The following is a 25722-nucleotide window of genomic DNA, read 5'->3' on the forward strand; positions in this document are numbered from 1 at the left end:
GTTTGTCCAGACCACATGGGAGCAAATTAAGAGGAAGAGAGAGGTGGGGAGGTGGAGATGGGGCACCGCATCCTGGCCCACAAAGCAGCCAAGGCACAGAGACCACCTTAAGGCCGGCCAGAGAGAGAGAGAGAGAGAGAGAAAGAAGATGTCCCCTCACTGACCCACAGTACTGCAGGGGACACCACTGGTGACAGAGTGTGGAAATTGTGCCTGGTCTGGTCCCTCATAGCAGGGGGAAACACAACAGAGAAGGAAGGGGAGCAAAGCAAAGACGTCCCCAAGGAATCCCAAATACAGTCTTCAGATTCAGAGGGCAGACTTGGAATCTCATCAGACTCACCTGGAAAACATACATAAGGGTCAGCAGACAAACCTGAAACTATGTATAGGCCCCCCTTTTTTTCCTCTTCTTCTTTTTCATGTCTATCTATATAAGATAGTCAAAATAAACATTCCTAAGGAGAAAACAATGGGACTGACAGTTCTGCAGGAGCAAGGGAGAGAGGGAGAAGGCGGGGTGGGGTGAGGCGTGGGGGGAGGGAATGGGGGGAAACAACAAACCTATGGTCAAGGGAACAACAAGAGATCTAAAATTGATGGTGAGGAAGGTATAGAATGTCTGCTGGGAGTTGATCAGTGCACTGTAGCTAGGAGGAATTACTGAGAGCCAAATGAAGGTCACGCATGATAGTGGGACAGGAAGTTAGTAAAAGGAAATAGAGGAAAGAACTAGGAGGCAAAGGACATTTATAGAGGTATAATTATAGGCATGTATATATGTAAATATATTCATATATAATGATAGAGATATAGGCCTATGTACACATATTTATATGTTAAGTATCAAGGTAGTAGATGGACATTGGGCTTCTACTGAAGTCCTCCCTCAACGCAAGAACACTTTGGTATAATAACCTGGCATTCTGTGATGCTCACCTTCCCGACACAAGACAAAATGGGTGCAAAAGCAAATGTGGTGAAGAAAGCTGATGGTGTCCAGCTGTTACAAGATATGGTATCTGGGATCTTAAAGGCTTAAAGTTAAACAAGCGGCCATCTAGCAGGGAGGCAACAAAGCCCACATTGAAGAAGCACACCAGCCTATGTGTGCCATGAGGTGATGACATAATCAGGTATCAGAAGACCCAAAACAATCATATAGATGCAGACGAGGGGGTTAGAGTGGAGACTCAAAGTCCATCTGGTCACAAGAAAGAGATGAGCCAGCCAGGGTGTAAATATAGCACAGATGAAACACACAAAATTCCTCTAGTTCTTTGATACTTGTCTCCCTGCCCCCCCCCCACCACTATCATGACCCCAAATATACCTTACATATCCAGCTAGACCTGAGCATGTACACTGGTACAGATAAGCCCTCTCGACACATGGAATCCAGGACAGATAAACCCCTCGGGAACAGAAATGGGAGTAACGATACTATGAGGGTAGGGGAAAGGTGGGGGAAGGGGGAAAAGGGGGGAACCTATCCCAATGACTGATATAGTAGGACTTCCCCACCCTGAGGGTGATGAACAGCAGACATGGGTGAAGGGAAACAGTGGATGATGTAAGGTATGAAAATAATTATAATTTATCAAGGGTTCATGAGGGTGAGGGTGTGGAGGGGGGAGATAAAAGAGGAACTGATATCAAGGGCTCAAGTAGAAAGAAAATGTTTTAGACATGATGATGACAACATATGTATAAATGTGCTTGATGCAATTGATGTATGGGTTGTTAATAAGAACTGTAAGAGCCTGCAATAAAATTATTTATGAATAATAATAATACCCATGATTATCCTGCATTCTTTGAGAATATTGATCAAAATTAACCCCTTGGAATCCCCAAAATACAATTACCATAACCTCCTGAGTTGACCTCTCAGCCTTGAATTTAATTGGCCTCACATATCCCAGTTTTGAGAGGACCTTTCTCGATGGATAGTACTGGTAAATCTAAATCTAGTTCCCAGTTACAATTTTTTCCTAAAGTCATATTTGTTAGCTTTGTTCTTCCTTAAGAAAAACTGATGGAAACATCAGCTCTTTAAACTAGCTGCTCTTCATGCCAAACTTTTGGTACCTGTCATGCTGAAAGCTGAGAAGCCAATCTGTTTGCTTAGAACTGAAAATGCTGAATAATGTGGAGCCTCAACTTCTGTAGTTATCTTTATGGTAACTCAACAATCTTTGTACACCAATTTCTAAACTTCAGCCACTGTTTCTTCACAAGTCAAAATTTACTGTCTTCCCAGCTTTCCTTAAAATGCTTGATCTGTGGAGACCCAAGGCCCAAGTGTCGGCCACTGGAGATCCCTTCATAGAGGGGTTTAGGAGAGGTGATGGGTCAGTCAGGGTGCAAGGTAGTACCGACGAAGAGCACAGCTTTCCCCCAGATCCTGGATGCTTCCTCCCCCCAACTACCATGATCCGAATTCTACCTTGCAGGGCTGGATAGGGCAGAGGTTGTACACTGGTACATATGAGGGCTGGAGGCAAAGGGAATCCAGGGTGGATGATACCTACAGGACCAAGGGTGTGAGGGGCGATGCTGGGAGAGTGTAGGATGAGTGGGTTGGAAAGGGGGAACTGATTACAGGGATCCACATGTGACCTCCTCCCTGGGAGAGGGACGGCAGAGAAGGGGGGGAAGGGAGACTCCGGATAGAGCAAGATATGACAAAATAATGATGTATAAATTACAAAGGGCACATGAGGGGGGGGGAGCGGGGAGGGAGGGGGGGAAAAAGAGGACCTGATACAAAGGGCTTAAGTGGAGAGCAAATGCTTTGAGAATGATTGGGGCAGGGAATGTATGGATGTGCTTTATACACTTGATGTATATATGTGTATGGATTGTGATAAGAGTTGTATGAGTCCCTAATAAAATGTAAAAAAAGAAAAGGGGAAAAAAAGAAAGAAAGAAAAGAAAATGATTAGGGCAAAGAATGTACAGATGTGCTTTATACAATTGATGTATGTATATGTATGGACTGTGATAAAAGTTGTATGAGCCCCTAATAAAACGTTTAAAAAAAATTCTTGATCTACGAGGTGCCAAGGTACCAGGTATAAGGCATCATGCAAAAAAAGAAAAAGATGTAAGTGTGTGTATGTATGTGTATATGTATATATATATATATATATATATATATATATATATACCATATTAAATGAAGGGGGAAGTGCAGAGTGGAGACCCAAGGCCCAAGTGTCGGCCAATGGAGATCCCCTCATAGAGGGGTTTAGGAGAGGAGATGGGTTAATTAGGGTGCGAGGTAGTACCGATGAAGAACACAGCTTTCCCCCAGATCCTGGATGCTTCCTCCCCCCAACTACCATGATCCGAATTCTACCTTGCAGGACTGGATAGGACAGAGGCTGTACACTGGTACATATGAGGGCTGGAAGTACAGGGAATCCAGGGTGGATGATACCTTCAGGACCAAGGGTGTGAGGGACGATGCTGGGAGAGTGGAGGGTGAGTGGGTTGGAAAGGGGGAACTGATTACAAGGATCCACATGTGACCTCTTCCCTGGGAGAGGGACAGCAGAGAAGGGGGGAAGGGAGACTCCGGATAGGGCAAGATATGGCAAAATAACGATGTATAAATTACCAAGGGCACATGAGGGAGGGGGGAAAGAGGAGGGAGGGGAAAAAAAAAAGAGGACCTGATGCAAGGGGCTTAAGTGGAGAGCAAATGCCTTGAGAATAATTGGGGCAGGGAATGTATGGATGTGCTTTATACAATTGATGTATGTATATGTATGGATTGTGATAAGAGTTGTATGAGTCCCTAATAAAATGTAAAAAAAGAAAACAGGAGAAAAAATGATTAGGGCAAAGACTGTGCAGATGTGCTTTATACAATTGATGTATGTATATGTATGAACTGTGATAAGAATTGTATGAGCCCCAATAAATTGTTTAAAAAAAAAAAAAAGAAGTACTGTCCCCAAGTTAGAATTTACTAATATGGAAGTATTGCAATATACTGGAGAGAGTGTAAGAGGGTATGATAAATATTTTGAGAATGATGATGGCAACATACAAATGTGCTCAACGCAATAGATGTATGCATGGATTGTGATAAGAGTTGTATGAGCCCCTAATAAAATGATTTTTTTAATCTAAAAAAAAATGCTTGATCTACCTAAAAATATCATTTTATGTGACAGCATTCTTAAAAATGTATCAAAGCTTCAACTATTTAGGAATATGCCAACATGAATATTTATTTATTTATCTTAATATTAGACCTGACCTCAAAATTTTATATGGCACATTATATTTCAAATGGCACAAAAGTATCCTCCATTTTAAAAACTAAAGCAAGTACAATGCTGAGAAGTAGTCTGTAGCTATGCACTGATTGCAGAGGCATGTTTAAACATGTTTTATGTGTAATAAACCTGTTATGAACATAACCCTAGCAGCAATACTTATTTATTCTCAAATTTGCACATATGAAATTATTTACATAACCTGCAAGTGAATTTGCAATAGTTCTTATTTACCTTTTTAAAGATGTGCTGGGTTTTGCTGCAATTATACCCACAAGTGTGGTAGCAAGGCGTAAAACTTGCCAGACATAATCAAACACTTTGAGAGAATGAATTGCTGGGCCTGCAAGATCAGGACCATAGTTTTGTGGTGCACCAAGATTAATTGGCATAACATAATTCACAAAGACATCCTAATTTAGTGAGTAGAAGCTGGGGTCTTAAAAGCCGTTGAGCAATCATTTAAAGTGCAAATATTGATCTCTCCCCATTTATCGGAAAGAAGAGTGATTAAAATTGAAAGCCATGGAACCATCAGTCTCCACAGCCCTGAGACTAGAAAACCTGGGTGGTGCCCACCTACTATTAGTAAGTGTTCAGAATCAGATCACACTAGAGGGTGCAGGACAGAGTGGGAGAAAGTGTGGACTAAAACTCAAAACCATAAAAGTGACAGGGCTTAATGATCAGACAAATATTGATGGGTCTCCCAAGACTATGGGCCTTGTCACCTTTCAGGTCTGGAACTGGACTCAGTCTCATGTTAGACTAAGCAGCAATTAGATGAGAAGAGCCGTGTTTTCCCAAGAACAAAGTTCAGAGGATTAGAAAAGAAGGAGGGATGGGAACAAGAAACACAAGGAAGTACTAGTATAAGTGAGAGTACAGTGAAGGGATTGTAATGGATGAATTAAAATAACGTGTATAAATTTTTGAATGTAAAATTAATGGCCTGTTCTGTAATTCACCTAATTCACAGTAAAAATGTTTAAAATCAATAAATGTGTGTTCGTAGAATTTTCTGTACATTCCAACTCTTTTCTGATTATTTGTAAGGATAATTACCAAATTTGTAAGGATATACCAAATTTTAACAGAATTACAAGAAAAGATATCTAGTTAAAAATATTTGATGAGGCCTCAGAGGAACTACCTAGTGTCTAATACAACTGCCAAGAAGAAGCATCAATTTTTATGAAATGGGTCTTTTAGTTTTGATTACATCAAAGAATGTTAATTCAGCAAACCATGAGCAAATTATTTATTTATTCTTTGAAAATGTCAATTTCTCATTTTAAAAGGTATCAGAAACCACTTTTCACAGTAAGTAAAAGCATCCTAAAAAATTAAGTGTTATAATATAAACCAGGATTAATAATATCATGGAGTCACATTTTGGAACAGAATGTAAGATTTTTGGATGAATTCACTTGTGAAAAAACTTACTAGCTTAATATTTAATCTACTATAATGATCTATACTCATGTACCAAGAAGAAAATGCAGCCAAAGAATAATAGAGTATTAGTGTTCAAGTACAAGCTTGGTAGTAACTTGTATAAAAAATATAGCTAATGCTAAACTGAATGGATAAGAATGGATACTGCAACCAAAGGAGACCCTTAGGAACAATGGAGAAACTTAATAAGTCAATGAAATCAAACTTATACCTAGGGGATAATGACTAGTTGGTGTTCTTTAATATGTTATTACTAGAAGGAACTGCTAATGTTATACTCTTTCATTTATCTGGATTTGATATTTTATTCAGACCATCCATTAAAAATCATACCTTTCTAGAGTAATTTCTCAAAACTCACACAACAGCCCATTATAGTTCAATAGCAAGTGACTAGGATTGGGAACTATGTGTTCTTCTAGGACACAAACACTTCACTTTCTGTTTTTGTTTTATTCTCCATAGAGAGAATTCTCCTAGACCTCCTAGGTCCTCATTTGCTTAAATAAAAAAAGTTTAGAGAGTACATTTATTTTATACATACCACAAAGAATATTCCTCTAATTCCTCTTTGAAATTTTAATATTATGCATAATGATGAGATTCGCCTTATCCTGTTTTCAAAAGTGTGTGTTGCTTACCTAATCTTTTTCCTGCTGCTGCATTATTTCCACTTATTCCAATACCACGAGCGGACTATAATCAAAACACAAAACATCTGCAAAGGTGAGTCAAAGGCGCATATGAGATCACCAAATAAGAAATATGTATATTCTGTTACCAAAATGCAATCAGGCTTTCATTTAAAATTGTTTATTTTAATTTGTTTAATTAAATTAGCTTGGAACCTGATTCCGACACTAAGCTATACTGTGCTTATTTACTTTTAAGGGAGTAAAGTCTTCTGGCTCAAATAAAAGTTCTTATTTGGGAAAACATTATTTAAAATCTTTATCCTTAAAAATGTAATGATAAATTATTAAATAAAATTATTTTCAAATGATAGCTCTCAATTTAGGATTAAAGTAATATTTTAAAATAAACTGTTAAAAAAGGCTTTTCAATAAACTAAAAAAATCTTAAGGAAAAAAAATCAACCTTAGAGCTCCTAATTTATCTAAACAAAAATAAGTTTATGTTCAATCAGAATAAAGTTAACTAGTGAAGCATGTTGGAAGGCAAATACTTACTAGAAAAAAGTCTGTTGGCTCTACCTGGGGAGAGCTTTTCCCAAGGCTTTCTTCCTGAAAATGCTGGTGGTTTGTAGGGAGCCCAATTCCAGAAGCCCAATACCTGCCTGTCCCATATGTGTTTTGTAAACTGTCTCTGCTTGCACTCCGGGCCAGGGAAGCAAGAAAACCTATATTATTTACACAACCAACAGGCTCTTTGGAAGCTTTGTTAGCCATTTCTGTGATATCTCGAGCCTCAACTTTAGAAATAATATCAGATCTTTTCCCAGGTGAATCGACTTTAACACCTCGAAAGCGAGTAGTCCTAGAGAATGAGGAATCAGTTATATTTCGAAAATCCAATGAATGGAGCATGTTTTGTGAAGCAGAAGATTGGAGTTTTGCAGATTCAAAACATTTTGATTTTCTCTGTGATTTCAACAGTGACACTGGTGCAGAACAGTGAATAGGTGATAAGAGTCTATTCTTATGAGGACTTAATTCATGGTGCTTAAGAACTGCAGTTTCTAATGATTCATCACTCACCCCTCTTGCAACATTTGTAAGGTGCTCTTCTTTAGCTTTCAGCCCTTTATCACCATTAGTAAGTAAGAACTCTGGATTTACCTTCTGTGTGTCTTCTAAGCTACTGATTTGTTCTTCAGTGACTCCTTCTTTCAGTGATGCAAATGAACCCACGTTAGGTAAGGAATCATTAGTAACAAATTGTTCTGTACTTGGAAACAACGTGCTGTTATCCTTAGTATTAGATGGCAAACTTCCTGAAAAGTTTTCTGTATGCCTAGGCTGATATTGCCCAAGACGGAGAACAGAATCAGTCTGCTCTTTGTCATTTTTGAGCTCAACATGAGATATCTGAGATGGTAGTTGGATGCTACTAGTAGCATGGCCCAGCGTGTTACTCTCCCACTTACTATCTTCCTTAAGAAAATCTTTAGTTAGAGATGATATGGGTCTATCAGCAGCAGGAGTCAAGGTTGCCAAATTTGAAAGTACATTCTTGGAAGTTTCAGGTATGTTAGCATTTCCAGGAGAAGGCAAGCAAGACTGCCCAATGTGAGGGAGAACCCTCAACAATCTATGACGAGCTGCTGCCGTGGAACCACTAGAAGGTCGAGGAGCTATAGGTGGATGAGGTTTTAAATTGACAGCTTTCTTAGGCTAAAAGAAAAGAGTAAATATGTGATTCTTTTAGACAGTAATTTTCTCTACACATTACAAAGAATATGCATTTTGATTGCCTCAATTTAAGATGTTTTCAAAATTAAAACCTTAAGCTTATGGTTCAGAGAAATTTTATTCTCTTCCTTACTTAGTCTTTTTTATTTTTCTCATTATAAATTATCTGTCAGTTTTACTGAGAAGGAAACTGTATATTGCATATGACATTTCTAACCAATTTTAAAATACTAAAAATACTGCTTAAAATGATGAATATATGTATGGCTAAGGAGCATTCAGAAAAGAGTTAACAGGCCTAAACTTCCACCCTTCCAATGACCTGATTGTAAAGATGGCTCCTGCTGGCTTCTGCATCAATTTGCTAGAGATTTTCAACACCCTAAGTGATAAGAGTGACTCACTTTGCCAGGTTATGCAAACAATGTAACATACAGATGGTGTGTCCTTGGCAGAGTACCTATGTAACTAATATCCAATTCAAGTCCTAGATACTAATGAGTTTCCCTGGTAAACAGCATTTCACATGTGTTGTCACAACACTTTGTTAGATGAAGTATGTTGACCTGGACAACTCCACTAGGTCAGGATTCTTGGAAGCTTGTGCCTTGTCTTCTTTGGATTTCACCACAAGTCTTCTCTCTGAGGATTTTCCCTTCTGTCTTTCCACTAAAATAATCTTAGACATGAATATGATTATACACTAGTTCTTTTAGTCATCCTACAGAACTATAAAACCCAGGATTGATCTTAGTGTCCCCACTATAGTAATTTTCAATTAAAATACTGAAAATTAATTATTTTATGGATAAACTTGAGATGGTCCTAAAAACAAACAAATGATAACAGAAGGTATCATGGTAGGATAAGAGATGTGACAACAACCAACACCCCTCGCTAGGACAATAAGAAAATCCAGATAAAAAGGCAGATACTAGAGTGTTCACCTATTAGAGTAGGAAGAAGTAAAGGAACTAGGAAAGAGGGAAGAACCTTGGAAAAATTATCTGGCTTCTGTGACTATTTTTATCCTTGGGCAGGCCATTGTCTTATCAATATGAAATTTTATATCCAACAAAAATATTCTTCAAATATAAATGCAACAACTTCTGGGCTGCCAGATACTAGTAACAGTTATTTCAATCCTCAAAAACAAGCAAACAAAATACAGATCAACCAAAGCAGTAGATAAAAATCACCTATAATCCATGATTTCAGTTAATCAAAAAGCACACAAACCCTCAGGTTAAAAAAAAATCACAAAAACCTCAAATTACCTGATAGTGGGAAAATGCCTAACCTTACCAGACTCGAATTCAAAGCCTATAGTAAGAGAGACAAGCAGCAGTATGAGAGCCCCAAAAGATAACCCGACTTACAAAAATAGTGAAAGAAATAAAAGATTTGGGATCTCAAACATGGGCCAATAGAAAATCTAAAGTAAGTGACGAGAAATTGTTCAGGACTTGAGAAAGTAGGCTCAAGTGAAGGTAGATTCATTTCTGGGAAGATAAAGAAATGATAGAATAAGATATCTATCTCTAGGCAGGTGACAGAGAAGACAAAGAGAAGTAAGAGGGGGAAGGAAAGTTCTTTGAGAAGCAAAACACCAAAATGAAACCCATGATTGCAAGTCAATTCTGAATCATAGCAATCCTTTAACAAAGAGTAGAATGGTTCTTTAAGAGTTTCAGAACATGTAAAGCCTTGTGGAAGCAGACAGCCTCACTTTCTCTGATGAAGTAGTTGATGGGTTTGAATTTCTGACCTTTGGTTAGCAGCCCAATGCATAACACACCACCAGAGAAACTTAGAGATACAAAACAGAATCAGAAAACATGGCAAACGCTCTCCTTTCAAAAAAGGGTGCCCTTGATTTAAAAAAACACAAATTACACTTCCCTATCCCAACAGAAGAGTAGCCTTTGAAATAAGAAAATTGAAAACCTGATATTCTCACTTCTCCCCACAAATAACTGTCAATTCTTTTTAAAGTAAATTAAAAGGGGGAAATCTAGGAAATAAACAGAAAAGACAGACCAAATCCATACAAAACCACTAAAAAAGGAAAGCAATAATGCAAACATTTCAATGAATGAAAAGTCTTTCCTAAAAAATAAAATAAACAAAAACTTATCACAACACTTGAACCTGTATTATTTTTTAATTACTAGAAAAAAATATGAACACCGAGATGAAGACAGGCTTCTGCTTGGGTCATACACCTCAGCTTGGGTCAGTTTTTCAAAATGAGGGGACAGGAAGATGACCATTCAGTTGCTGCCATACAAAATTCTGCTAAGGTCACCCTAAATCAAAAGACACTCCTACTAGAATGATAAGCAAACTCATTGAAAATTCAAATCAACAATGGGGGCAAGGGGAGCATACATGTCTCAGAGAAGGCAAATACATTTCTATTGGTAGTTTAATATTTCCCTACAGATTCTTAATGTAAAGTGTCTACCACCCCTTTACTGCACACCTAAGAGTTAATTACTTCCACATAACTCCATCTTCCTAACACCCCTACTAACTACACCAAGATGCAAAGGAAACAAAATAAGGTATTGGTTCACACACGGACACTCACGGGCAACAAACACAAATAACTTTACACCAACCAGACCTACGTGAAATACCTGAAATTTAATAGGCTATGGAATTACCAGAAAAAGAATTTAAAAGAATGATGAATGCATTCATATGCTGGATGAAGGAAGAGTAGGAAAGGAAAAGTTTAAAAAATAGGAACGCTATAGAAACCTCACTACAGGAAAACCATCAAGCAAAAACACAAAAGTCAAACACTACCAAAGCAGAATTAAACAATACTATAAAAGAACAGAATTGAAGAGATGGAAAGAAAACAAAAAAAGTTTGAGAACAATGTGGGACACATTCAAGAAGAAGAACCTACATCTTATAGGGATTCCAATAAAGGAAGAAACAAAAAAACATACACACAGAGTTAGTCCAAGAACTCCTGAAAGAAAACTTTTCTTGAGGCCTAAAAGATAAAAAGATAATTATTCAGGAAGTCAAAAGAACCCCAAACTGGAGAGATCCCCAGAGTAAAAGTTTCTTGGATATTGTGGTTACAATTTCTAACATCAAGAATAAGAAAAAAATTCTAAGAGCAGCCAGAGAAAAAAGAACAAGTACATACAGAGAGTCAGCAATTAGAATAACCTCAAATTCCTCAGCAGAAACCATCCAGGAAAGAAGACAATGGAGTAACAAATACAGAAAACTATGAACCTACCATCTTGTACTCAGCAAAAATATCACCCAAATAAGTTGGAGAAATAAAAGTATTCCAAGACAAGGAGAAATTTAAAGAATTCACAAAACAAGACCACCACTACAAAATACTCAATGAAGCTCTATGGGCAACCAACCAACAACACATAACCTGAAAACAACACAAAAGAAAATTTCCCACAAAAACCAACAAACACAGAACATCCAAAGCAACAAATTAATACAGGAAGAACAGAGAAACTAAACACAACATGCACAAATATGAAGCAAAATGACAGTACAAATACATATAAACAATCTAACAGAATATTAATGGACTAAATGCACCAGTTAAGACACAGAGTAGCAGAATGTATCAGAAAACAAAATCCATCAGTATACTTCGTATAAGAAATACACCTCGCTGGAAAGATGGCCAGGGGGACCCACATTCTCTGACAGCTCTTTCGAACAAAGCAGATTTGGTGTCCAGGTAGCCAAGGGGTAGGAGTCTGGTGAGTGAAATATCCCCCGGGGACAGCACCCCACCTCCACCCCACACATTTGCCTGAGCTGGAGCCTCGGCGATACAGGAACTGATTCGTGGGACATCTCGGGTCACTAGGCTGCTGCCATCAAGGCCACAACTAGCTATAGTCCCACTCCATCCCCAACCCAGGACCCCCAGCACAGAGTTGCTTGCCTGCTCTGCCGCCACACGCGCAGTGGTGGGACCCCCTACAGCAGTTGTCCACTGGCGGGACCCCACTAGGAGAGAAGCTTCCCTTTCCCGCAGTTCCCCTCTCCCCACGTGTCAGCTATCTGCCCTTGAGCCCATGTCCCTCCCTCTATTGATCCAAAACCCAGTTAACTGGTTTTGGATCTGCTGGGCGCTGCCTGGGCGACTCCCATGGGTGACCATCCACCCCCCTTGCTGCCTGCGACCTCTCCACCGACACCCCATTTGCCTGGATGCCCAACCCCGTCAGCTCCACTGCTGGCCCAAGAACCTGTGCTGAGCACTTCTCGCAGGCACAGCCTGTAGTTGGAGCCCCATCCCGCTTCTACCCGCGACATTGTGCTTCCACCACTGGAGCCACTTCAGGCTGGCCTGTGCCACTGTGGAGACCTGTGACCACGGCCTGGGGTGCTAATCCTGCCTGCCACAGGGCGGCCCATCCAACGCAGACAGCCCTGGGCACAAGGGTGGGCGCCCTGCCTACGGGTTGTACACTCCTGTTGGAGTGGCGTTCCTCTCACCAGTGCGCTGCCGGGATTCCAGCGGCTCGGAGTTCTGAGCCTGCAGTGACACTTTCCTTCTAGGGCAGAGGGCACGCGCCATTGCTGTTTCCCACCAGAGCCACCTCTGTCCAAACCGGCTCGGACCATGTTGCTGCAGATCCTGCTCCACTCACGGGGCTGGTGGCTTAAGCAATAAACATCCCCGTCTGGTAGGGAACCTAGGACACAGCTTTAAGGTTCCTGCCGGAGCCGTCTGTGCATTCCAGTCAGCTCTCATCACCGCGGTGCCCTGTGAGATCCCAAGTGCCAGGCCCTAAGCAGGTCCCAACCCTTCCCAGCTGGCATAGGAGGTGGGCATTGCTGCCTGTGCCTCCCTCAGCACCCCTTGCGGCCCCAACCTTTTCTGGCCGGTGAAAGAGGCTCGCCTCTGTGGGGCTGGTCCAGCCTGTGTAGCCTCTGCCCACGAGCTCAACTCTACAGGCTTGCAAACACCTAGGAGTGCTTGTTGATCTGAAGAGGATTTTCCCCCCACATAGCCCGGCTCCAGAGCCCAGATCAGAACCACGTCCCATGGCAATGAGGCCTCGCCCACCTCCGCCTTCTATTAGGCATCAATGGAACTTGGAGGGAAAAGAAGGGGGAAATTTAAATATATAAATATATATATATATAAATATAAATATATATATATATCTTTTATCTCATGCTGGTTTTTCTCCTTTCTTTCTTTTAATTTCTGAGTTTTCTTTTCTCTCTTTCTTCCTTTTTCATTATTGCTAGTACTTCTCTTCTGCCCCTTTTCTATAAGTTTCCCATTAAACAATTTTTTTCTTCTCCTTCCACTTCCACTTTTATCATTTATTTTCTCTCCTCTTTTATAGTTTTGTCTTCTTCCTCTCTATCAATTTTTTCCTTTTCCTCCCAAAACTCTGTTTAATTTAAAAAAATTTAACCTTTTAAATCCTTCTTTTTTATTACTAAACAAAAAAGGGGCTACTAAGGGTGCCCTGACAAACCAGGTCAAAGCAGCCTGAGGGCACTCACTGAGGCTCCATCCCCCCTCCAGTTGCTGAAAAATCTCACCACTGTGGGTCACTAAGTCTTCAGGGAACTCTGCCTACACAGCAGTCTGACCCCATCCTTATAGTAGGTCATAGGCAGTCACCTGAAAGAATCCTTAACAGTAACACAGATAAGGTTACCCTGGCCTCCCAGAAGCATCAGGCCTATGAAAGGATCGAGGGGAAAAAATCAACAGACCACATAACTCCCAACCAAAAAAAAAAGACAGAGAGATGAAACATAGTAACAGAGCTAATGTTTCTCACAGAAGAAACAGATACAGATCTGCCACAGAAGGAAATCTTCAAAAGTCTGCTCCCAGTAATACAGGAGCTGAGGGAAGCAACCCAAAATAAGGATGCAATGATAGAGGAGATAAAGTCCACAATAGAGGTTATGAAATCCACCCACCAAAGGAAACTGTAGGAGCTAACAGAGGAGGTAGCAGAAGCCACACACAAGGTCACAGAATTTACTATTACGCTTGAGGAGGCAGAGTACCATATCAGTGATCTTGAGGACACTCAAACAGACCTAAGCAAGTGAGAAAGACAGTCAGATAGAAAAATTAAAGAAACAGAAGATAGCCTGAGATCATTGAATGCTATGAAGAAGAAGAATATTTGAATAACATACACAGGAGCGCAGGTAAGAATATGCTCAGACCTATCAGCAAATACCATGAAGAGGAGGAGAGAATGGAGCAACATCTTCCAAAAGCTGAAAGAAAAAAACATCTCCCCCAGAATCCTGTGCCCTGCCAAGTTATCCATTAAGATAGATGGTGAGATAAGAATCTTCCAGGACAAATAAAGACTCAAAGAATATGCTGCAAGACATCCGACCCTGTGGAAAATACTGACTGACTCACTATGGCCAGAGGATCAACCTCCACCAAGAACAAACAGGAGACAACCATATAGTCCATCTCCATCTAGAAGCCAACAGGCCAACAACAATTACCAGGAAAGCAGATTCTCAGATGGAAAAGAGGACAAGATAGAAACTCTCCACTCAAGCACGGCAAAATGATATGAAGTGAGATAGGTAAAGACCGAAAATACAAAACAGGGTATGACAACTATGGATCTAGATAGTGATAATGACTCTGAATTCCAATGGACTCAAAATCGAACACTAAAAGAAAAAGGTTCGAGGACTCGCTCAGAAAACATAATCCATCAATCTATTGCCTGCAAGAGGAACATCTTAAATGCACAAACAAGAATATGCTAAGAATAAAGGGTTACAATCAAATTGCAACTCCAAAAAGACAGGGGTGGCTATCTTAATCTCCGACAAAATGGACCTCAAGATCCAAACCATAAAAGAGACAAAGAGGGACACTACATAATGCTCAGTTTCAGTAAACTAAGAAGCACATAGCATATTGAATATTTACGCTCCTAATAATGGTGTGTCGAATTTCATCAAACAAACTATTAAAAAGATGGAAAAAGAAATCATGAACTCAACAATCATAGTAGGTGACTTTAACACTCCGCTATGAGAGAAAGACAGATCGCTGGGAAAGAAGCTCAGCAAAGAGGCCATAGAGCTAAACAATGTAATTAGGCAACAGGGCCTGAAAAACATTTGTAGAGCTTTCCATTCAAACCGAAAGGATTTCACATTCTTTTCACATCCACGAGGATCTTTTTCAAGAATAGACCACATGCTGGGACACAAGTCCAGCCTGAGTAAATTCAAACACATAGGTATTATCCAGACATCTTTCTAGATCACCATGCCATAAAGCTAGAGATTAATAAGAGGATATCCAGAAAAGCAAGGGCAACCAATTGGAGAATGAACAAAGATCTCCTGTGACATTAATGGGTACAGGTCCAGATCAGAGAGGATATTAGGAAGTTTCTAGAAACTAACAATAACGAGAATACAACGTATCAAAACTTATGAGATACTGTGGAGGCATTTATCAGAGGTAGCTCAATATCATTAAATGCATATATGAAAAAAGAAGAGAGGCATATGACAAATACGTTAACACAAAACCTCCAACTAGAACAGAGTCAGCAGAACAACCCATCCAATAGCAAGAGAAAAGAAATAATAAAAATCAGGGCAGAGTTAAACCAGTGGGGAGACAAGAGAAAAAATGCAACAGATAAATGCAGTTAAAAGCTGGTTCTATGAAAGATTTAACAAAATTGAAAGTCCTCTGGCAAAGCTTACCAAGGATAGAAAGGAACAAACATAAATAGCCAGGATGAGAGATGAATTAGGGGTAATAACAACAGACCCCAAACAGATTAAAAGGATAATCACAAAGTACTATGAAGGTCTGTAATCTAATGAATTCAGAAAATCAGAAGACATGGATAAATATTTGGAAAAACATTCTCTCCCTAGATTATCTCAGACAGAGATCAAGAACCTCAACAAACCCATAGCGAAATAAGAAGTAGAGTCATCAAAAACCTATTACCAAAGAAAGCTCCAGGGCCAGATGGCTTCACAGCAGAATTCTACCAAGCATTCAGGGAAGAGTTGACAACGATCCTCCACAAAGTATTCCATAACATAGAAGAGGATGGCAAACTCCCAAACTCATTTTATGAAGCCAGCATTACTTTGATAACCAAACAGGGCAAAGACCCCACAGGTATAGAGAATAACAGACCAATATCTCTAATGAAGAATAGATGCAAAAATCCTTAACAAAATATTGGCCAATGGAATACAAAAGTATATAAGACACATCATCCAGCACGACCAGGTAGGATTCATCCCAGGGATGCAGGGATGGTTTAACATCTGAAAATCCATCAATATTATATACCACATCGAGAAGAAAAAGGATAAAAACCATATGATAATATCCATAGATGCAGAAAAAGCATGTGACAACATTCAACACCCATTCCTAATCAAGATACTCATGAAGATAGGATTGGAAGGTAAGTTCCTCAAGCATATACAAGCTATCTATGAAAGACTAATGGCCAACATCATAGTCAATGGAGAAAAGACCCAAAAAAAATTCCATTGAGACAAATGAGAATGACAAAACAACAAATCAAAACCTTTGGGACATGGCAAAATCACTAATCAGAGGCTAATTTATAGTAAGCAACACACACATGAAAAAGAGAAAAAAAAACAAAAACAAATCCTAAAACACCTTCAAAACTGGAACAAGAACAACAACATAAACCCTCCAATAAAAGAAGGAAAGAAATAATAAGGATCAAAGTAGAAATAAATAGTATGGATTAGGGGGGGGTCGATGACTTAACAAGAAAAGAAGCTGGACTGAAAGGTTTAACAAAATGTCCACTGGTAAACTTAACAAAGGGGAGGAAAAACACAGGAAAAGATGCAAATACCCAGAATAACAGAAGAAAAGGGTGAAATTACAAGAGATACAAATGAAATAAAAATATAATACAACAAAAAACTGTATTAAAACAAATTTGACAATCTAAAGAATGGACAGATACCTAGAAATACATCACCACTCAAATTAATGCAGACAAATATTGCAAATCTCAACAGACCCATAACAAAAGAAGATGTGGGGCACATCATTAAGAAACTATCTACCAAGAAAAGCCCAGGACCAGATGGTTTCACATGTGAATTTTACCAAGTATTCAGAGAGATTTGACACCAATATGACACAAACAGAACATCGAAAAAGACAACAAACTCCCACACTCATTCTATGAATCACGCACAACATTGATACCCAAACCAGGCAAGACTCCACAAAGATTGAAAATGAAAAACAAATATCCCTCATAAATATAGATACTAAAATCCTCAACAAAATTCTGGCCAATAGAATCCAATATCATACCAAAAAATAATTCACAACCAAGTGGGATTCATTCCAGGGATTCAGGGATGCTTCAATATTTGAAAACCAATGTAATCCACTGCGTAAACAAGGCAAAGAATAAAAACCACGTGATCATATCAACAGCTGCATAAAATGAATCTGACAATATCCAACACCCATTTTTAATTAAAAAACACTCAATAAAATAGGAATAGAAAAGAAATTCCTTAGTATCATAAAAGCCATATAGGGAAAACCAACAGCCAACATCCTGCTCAATGGGGAAAAACTGGAAACAGTTCCACTGAAAACAGAGACCAGACAAGGATGTCCCCTGTCACCACAGTTAGTCAATGGTGTGCTTTAAGTTTTAGCAAGAGCCATCAGACAATAAAAGGAAATAAAGGGAATATAAATAGGCAAAGAAGTGAATCTTTTGCTATTTGCAGAGGATATGATCCTGTTTATAGAAAACCCAAAAATCTCCACAAAAAGCCTACTGGAAACAATTGGGGAATTCACCAAGGTCGCAGGATTCAAAATTAAAACCCAGAAATCACTCATATTCCTGTATGCCAGTGAAAAAAGCTATGAAAAAGAAATTAAGAAAACTATAATTTAAAATAACCACACAAAACATTAAATAGTTAGTTATACACCTAACTAAAGAAACAAACGAACTATACAGAGAAAACTATAGAACATTACTACAAGAAAACGAAAAAGACCTACATAAATGAAAGAATATGTCATGCTCAAGGATATGCAGACTTAATATTGTGAAAATACCAATATTACCTACAACAATCTGCAGACACAAGGCAATCACAATCCCAAACCCAAATACATTCTTTAAAGAAACGGAAAGATAATTACCAATTTCATATGGGCAGGTAAAAGACCCAGGATAAGCAAAGAACTTCTTAAAAATAAGAACCAAGTAGGAAACCTAGCAATGCCTGACCTAAAAACCTACTATATAGCCAAAGTAGTCAAACAGCCTGGTACTGTACACTAGATATATATAGACCAATGGATCAGAACAGAAAACCCAGACATAAATGCATCAGCCTAAAGTCAACTAATCTTCAACAGAAGACCTAGCCTCTTCCAATGGACAAAGATAACCTCTCTTCAACAAATGGTGTTGGGCAAACTGGATTTCCTTATGGAAAAGATTGAAACAAGACCCTTATCTCTCCCCATGCACAAAAATGAACTTAAAATGGACTTAAGACCTAAATGTAAATCCCAACGAATATCAGGATCATTAATATGAAAGCTGGGAAAAAACTTAAGCGCCCCACTGCAGAGCATACATAGAATACTGAGTAGAATAAAGGAAGCACACACAGCAAAACGTAAGGTACATGACTGGCACATGCTGAAATTACATCATTTATGCATATCAAAGACATCAGAAGAGGAAAATAAGAGGCCACAGATTGGGAAAGAAATTTTACCAACAACGCATTGGACAAAGGTCTAATTTCTAAAATAGATAGAACTCTACAACAGTTCGATTAAAAAAACTAACAAATGACCCAAATAAGAAGTGGGCAAAAGACATGAACAGACAGTTCACCAAAAAAGGAAGTCCAAATGACTAACAAACTCATTAAAAATGCTCATGATCAAAAAAAATTTTTTTAATAAAATTTTTTAAAATGCTCATGATCACTAGCCACCAAGGAGATGAAAATTAAACCACAATGAGATATCACTTTACTCAATTAGAGAAAACAAAAACAGAAAATAATAAATGCCGGAGAGGAAGGGGAAAAATTAGAACTCATATACCCTGTTGGTGGACTTGCAAATACATACAACCACTATAGAAAACAATATGGTAATACTTAAAGCAAATGGGAATTGAAATGGTGTCCAGCAATGCCATTATTGGGCATATAACCCCCAAAATAAGAGACAAAACACTAGTGGATGTATGTTCACCCATGTTTATAGAATCACAGTTAACAATAGCAAGAAACTGGAAGGAGCCCAAATGCCCAATAGTGGAACAATGGATACATAAACTATGGTACATATACACAATGGAATACTATGCATCCTTAAAACCAGTAATGAAAGCATGAAACACCACATGACATGGAAGACCCTAGAAACCATTATGCTGAGCAAAGTAAGTCAATCACAAAAGAACGAATCCACTACTATAAGGAGAAACACCAATTAAACAAATCTCAGAGACCAATTCCTGAACAAAAAGAGAGAAAGCTACCTATTGGCTATAAACCATACACCAAACCAACCTTTTATGCACCTCACAAGAGCCATCAAGAAGAAGGAAAAGGGAGATCAACCACTTGATGCTCTACAACATTGAGACAAGGCATGACAAATCCACAGGAATGAGAGTCTTACTGGAAAATCAAGTTAAGACCGGAGGAGGGGAGCATCTCCATTTCAGAGGAAGTACTTCTATTTCTGTTGGTGGGTATGGTGGACAAATGGGAGGACCAAACTTACATCAGGAAGGGATGCTAAACAATAACTGTAGAGAACCTAAGAGAATAAAACCAGTTCTATGCTCCTGGGTAAACACTCAGTGAATTACACCATGGTCTAAGCATGGTGATAACCTTAGACATTGGACTCGCAGGGAACGTGGCATCCATCAAGGGTCACACCAAAAAAACTCAACATGTAAAGTCCACTGAACAAGCTGGGCCCTACTTCAAAAACCTACTATACCCTTGGATTTAGGAATGATGTACTCTGATAGGAGAGGAAGCTAAGGATGGCCACCCCATGTGTGAAAATGGTGGTCATTGGACCTTGGGTGGAACCCCTGGGTCAGTGAGTGTTCAATTAAAGGGGACCCAGAACCACCATGGATTTAGTACCTCAATGCTCCTCTTGCATTAATATGACAGGCAAGGATCTGTCCTCGTAAGAAACGATACAGGAAAATTTCCCCTAGCATCAATTCTGTGCTCAATGTAAACAGAGCTCAATCAATTAAGAAATCAATCTGTACAACACAATAACTCATGAATTGCAGCTCACAAATGAACTATATTCACATGAACTTCTCCTATCAATAGTACCTTATAGTATGCCATTAGATAAATTATAAATGATAGTTTATCAATGCAATTGTCTTATATTCCAGGAGGATGAATGACAATGTGTTTGTTGTTGTTTTTTGCTTTGCTTGTTTGTTTTTCTGGGTTTTTATCCGTTTGTTTTGTTGATGGTGGTGGTTTTTATTTTTTGTCATAATATGACTGCCAAAGTAAACTAGAGTCATTCCTAACCCTTTGACAAGGGAGTTAGATTCTGGACTGCCACATAATTCTAGGCGCAATCCAATAACAGTTCTTATAATACAGCCATGCTAGAGACTCTCATTCATGAAGAAATCACAGAAGATAAGGTTGCTACAGCAAAGTAGCAGATGAAGAAAGCAGCAATTGCAATAGTGTCTGGGTCTTAAAAGCTTATATTCAAACAAGCAGTCAACTAAGTCAAGCATCAACTAAGTCCAGGTTGAAAAAGCACACCAGCTTGTGTGATCTAAAGATGATGGTAAGAAAATCCAAATATAATGAAGGGAGGAATATCAGAGCTTAAATTGTGAAAACCCCATATATAGAAGGCTATGGAGGACAGTGGGAACCCCAAATCCATCTGCAAACTATCTAATCAGATTAAGTCACTGGAAGGTCCCTTCTAGTCACAGGTGAGGGACTTAAACAGCGTTATTATCTGACAGAGATTATTGTAAATTTGATTATGATGGATTGAACCAGGGATTAATATGATACTTGGTCAGATGACCACCCTCTTGACCCAACCTGAATTTACTCTAGGCGCAAATATTTTTCACTTGGTCCACACCAGAAATTTCTTCTCTGGCTTTTAAAATATTGTTGGTGGTCTTTTCTTTCTTATTCTTTATGTTATTATTTTCTTCCTTATGTTTTGTTTAAAGTCTGTTTTGTTTTTACTGTTTCTGTTTGTTGTCCAGTTTGTGAAGCACAGAGGGAATGGATTCATAAAAACAATAACTGAAACAATGATTTATAGAGGATGGTGAGGTGGGAACGGTGAGGAGAACAGAGGAGCAAACGATGAATGCGGGACTGGGAGAACATTATAACTGATTGTGATTATATATATATATATATATATATATATATATATATATATATATATATATATATATATATATATATATATATAAACTCTTTTTTAAAAAGGTATTTAATTATGGAAGCGTATGATACATGAAGAAAACTACTGGGGGGGTGGGAGGAAACTGAACTTGACCTATGGTTACCATGGGTGAAAGGAAGTTTTCTGTTTTTTGTTTGCTTAGGGGGGCTTGAGTTTATGATATGTGGTGGTAGAATAATTTGGAAAAGGATATCAATTATGACTGCACAACATAAAGAGTATAATCAAAGGGTTACATACAGAAGTTGTTGAATTGGAGAATATTTTGTTGTGTATATTTTTGCCACAATTAAAAGAAATAATTACACAAATAACAATGAGTACAAGGAAAAAGAAAATGTTCCAAAATTGATTGTGGTAATAGTTGTAAACTCATCTTGACATAATTGAACTAGTGAATTGTATGATATATGGATGAAGTCAATAAAACTTTTTATAAAGTTAGAGACATAATGCAAATAGATGCATATAGTTACATGTTCATTGATCACTATTCATAAAAGCAGGAAGTTAAAAACAGTAGAAAAATTACTAAAGAAATCTTGGTACTCATACACAATGGGATATTATGCATTGCTAAAAAAAACAATGAGGAAGCCATGAAGCACCTCACATCTTGATCAAATCTGAAGAACATTATTCTGAGCAAAGTTAGTCAATTACAAAAAGACAAACCGTGTATGAGACCACTGCTAAAAGGAAAACACCAAGATCAAAACAAAACAAAAAAACAGGCAATGACTCTCAGATCATACAGTCATTCAATACAGCCTCCCAATTGATAAGGTAACATGACCATCTAATGCTCAGAACTCTTTTATCATTCCTTTATTTGTACATCCTAAAGACCAATTCTCCCCTGAAAACCTCACCTCAGCTTGGGACAGTACCTCATTTGGGGAAGGAGTGGGAAAACACTGGCTAGTTTATGGCATGTGGCAATGTCCTACAGTCACCTGAATTGGGTGGCCACTCCTACATTGGTATTCAGTACACTCCAGTGAAAATTCGTGACCAAGAGGAGTGAGGGACCTGCTTGTCTCTAAGAAGATAATTTCACTTCTGTTGGTTGTGAGTGGAGAACTTGTCTTTGGGAAAAATGCTTGACATTTCTTATATGGACCCCCAAAAGGAAGAATCTGCCCTGTTTCATATGGCTAATTGTACATTTTTAACTGAGTTTCTTTTCAGTCCTTGGTCACCCAGTTCCCATAGTATAGGCTATCTAGATTTTAGATTTTATCTTCTTGAAGTGTACAGTATACTACGTAGGTCACCCCAGAAGAATATGAGGCAGAAAAACCATTAAGAGAAACAGACCTTAAACACACCTGTTTTGGTAAAACTGTAATGCCCTGGTAAAAGAAGAGGAGGATTGCTGCCCAAGTCATTGATTTGGAAGTCACTGAACTTTGGTTCAAAGCTCCTGCTTTTGAACTTGCCCAATAAAGACAACTTAAGATTCCTATATATTTGCCAATATCTTGTTTTCTTAGCTTTTTAAGACATCTTAGTGCTGCAGATATAGAACTGCCAGAGTGGATGGGTATTATTGAATTTTGTGGTGTGTGTCTAACCCTTAAATAGGATGTAATCAATCACTTAAGTTTTTCAATATGTATAATATGCCATGTGTTTTAGTCTAAAAAGCTTTCCATGTGCAAATAAACCATTTATCACAATAGTATTTTAAATTCTATACCATTTGCTAGTTTAAGGACAATATTATTAGAATTATAATCTCTCAAAGAACTGATAATGTCCGGATAGGGCAAGATATGACAAAATAACGATGTATAAATTACCAAGGGCACATGAGGGAGGGGGGAAAGGGGAGGGAGGGGAAAAAAAAAGAGGACCTGATGCAAGGGGCTTAAGTGGAGAGCAAATGCCTTGAGAATGATTGGCGCAGGGAATGTATGGATGTGCTTTATACAATTGATGTATGTATATGTATGGATGATGATAAGAGTTGTATGAGTCCCTAATAAAATGTAAAAAAAGAAAAGAGGAGAAAAAATGATTTGGGCAAAGACTGTACAGAAGTGCTTTATACAATTGATGTATGTATATGTATGAACTGTGATAAGAATTGTATGAGCCCCAATAAATTGTTAAAAAAAAAAAAAGAACTGATAATGCTGGCCCTAAAATGGAAAAGGCCTATATAAAAACCTTAGATATATGAATGGATTTTGAGCTCACATTTAACCATAAGTCATAACCTAAGAACGATCAGTTCTTATAATGTGGCCTAGATCGATGCTTATCCTAATGAAGAGATTAATGAAGTTATGAGTACTATAGCAAAATGTGATGAAGAAATCAGATAGTGCACACTACCAGAAAAAAATGGCATCTGGGGTTTTCAAAGCTTGTCTTAAAACAAGCAGCCATAAGTGTCAGCTAAATCCACACAGCAGCAGCACAGCAGCCTGTGTGGTCCAAGTATTGTAAAAGATAAAATCCAAAATCAGAAGAGGGAGTTGTATTAGAGCTTAAATCCTGAGGACCAGGTTTGTAGAAGGCTTTGGATGATCATGAAAACCCAAAAAGCATTTGATGAGTCCCCCTAGGATTAAGCCTCCACTAACTTTGCTCAGACAAATGATTGGGTGTGTGAATAGCCTTACGACCAGACACGGTGCGTTGTAGAGAGTATTGATGCAAACATAGTTAAGTCAAAATTTAAGATGTTATCATTTGTGTTCCCTTTTGACAAACCTCTAATTTCTTCTAGTTTTATTTTCTGGTTTCCTTTTGATTGAGGGCTTTCTGTGTTTCATTTTTTATTGTTGTTTGGGTTTTTTTGGTATGATTTTCTTTATATGAAATCCAGGATAGGCAAATCTATAGAAACAGTAGTAACTAGGATTAGTAGTTTCTTAGGGTGATGACAGGGGTTGCTTGGGGAAATGAGCGGCTAATAATGAGTACAAAAATGAAGGAAATGTCCTAAAGTTGATTGTGGTGATGACTGCATAACTCTTTTGCAAACTCTACAAACCATTGGATTGTATCATATGTGGATTACATCATAGCCATTTTAAAAAGTCCTTTATTGATGAAAATCCTAAAGAAGAGAGGAATAGAAGTTAAATTCCTTCCTATCATTCAGGGCATATAGGAAAAGAAATGAGCAAACATTGCATTTAAATGGAGAATGATTACAAGGGTGCCTGCTCTCATCACTTCTATTCAAAATTATATTAGAAGCCCTAGATCGAGCAATTAAGCAAGAAAAAGAAATAAAATATATCCACATTGGACAAGAAGAAGTAAAATTATCTCTATTACATGGTTTGATTCTTTATATAAAAGATTCCTGAGTCCACAAGTAAACTGTTAAAACGAGTAGAAGAAATTAGCAAAGTTGCAGAATACAAGGTCTACAAACAAAAATCAGTGTAATTTCCATACACCATCAATGAGAAATTTGAAACTAAAGAAACAATTCTATTTACATTAGCATCTAAGATAATAAAATATCTAGAAATAAATTTAACCATTGATGATGTTATGGATTGAATTGTTTCCCCAAATAGGTATTATTCTTTCTATCCTCTATCTGTGATTGTGGCACGTTATATTGAGTAAATCTGCTGCAAAACACTTCTTTAAAATTAAAATTGTTTTTAAAAATCACTTTGAAGACTGAAATGTACCTGACCAAAGTTATAGTGTTTGGTAGCAGGATAGAAGGCGATTCCTCTCCATGTCTAGGAGCCCCCTACAGGAGGTCGGAAGCCTATGCAGGCTAAGGAGGATGCGCCAATTCAAGCCGGAGCCAGGTGAGCTTAATTCAGTCAATGGGGTCAACTAGTACCGTCGACCACGCCTCCCAGTCAAAAGTCCTAAAAGGTTGAAACTGAGACCACGACCCCATTCTCTTCAGCTGCTCCTCTGCCTTCCATTTGGCCATAACATGGTCTCTCCCTCGAGCCTCAGGCCGCCCCGTGTGGGTGGGCAGTTCCATGAGGGTGCCTGTGTTCAGTGGCGTGTAAAACCCCAAACTTTTTCTATCCTTTATAAAAACCCACTCGGA

At 38.4% G+C, this 25722-nt stretch overlaps 1 protein-coding gene across 1 annotated transcript in view; it reads right to left on the reverse strand.

Annotated features, from left to right (window-relative positions):
* Positions 1-25722, reverse strand: part of ZFAND4 (zinc finger AN1-type containing 4) — a 107999-nt gene that overhangs the window by 4700 nt on the left and 77577 nt on the right. Inside the window, exons 7-8 of the mRNA XM_075527916.1 lie at positions 6941-8104; positions 6392-6446 (exon numbers count right to left, since the gene is read on the reverse strand). Coding sequence (XP_075384031.1) covers positions 6392-6446; positions 6941-8104 — 1219 coding nt within the window. The remainder of the gene's footprint in view (positions 1-6391; positions 6447-6940; positions 8105-25722) is intronic.

Source organism: Tenrec ecaudatus, chromosome 12 (assembly GCF_050624435.1).
Source record: "Tenrec ecaudatus isolate mTenEca1 chromosome 12, mTenEca1.hap1, whole genome shotgun sequence".
In the NCBI taxonomy this organism is placed as follows: domain Eukaryota; kingdom Metazoa; phylum Chordata; class Mammalia; order Afrosoricida; family Tenrecidae; genus Tenrec; species Tenrec ecaudatus.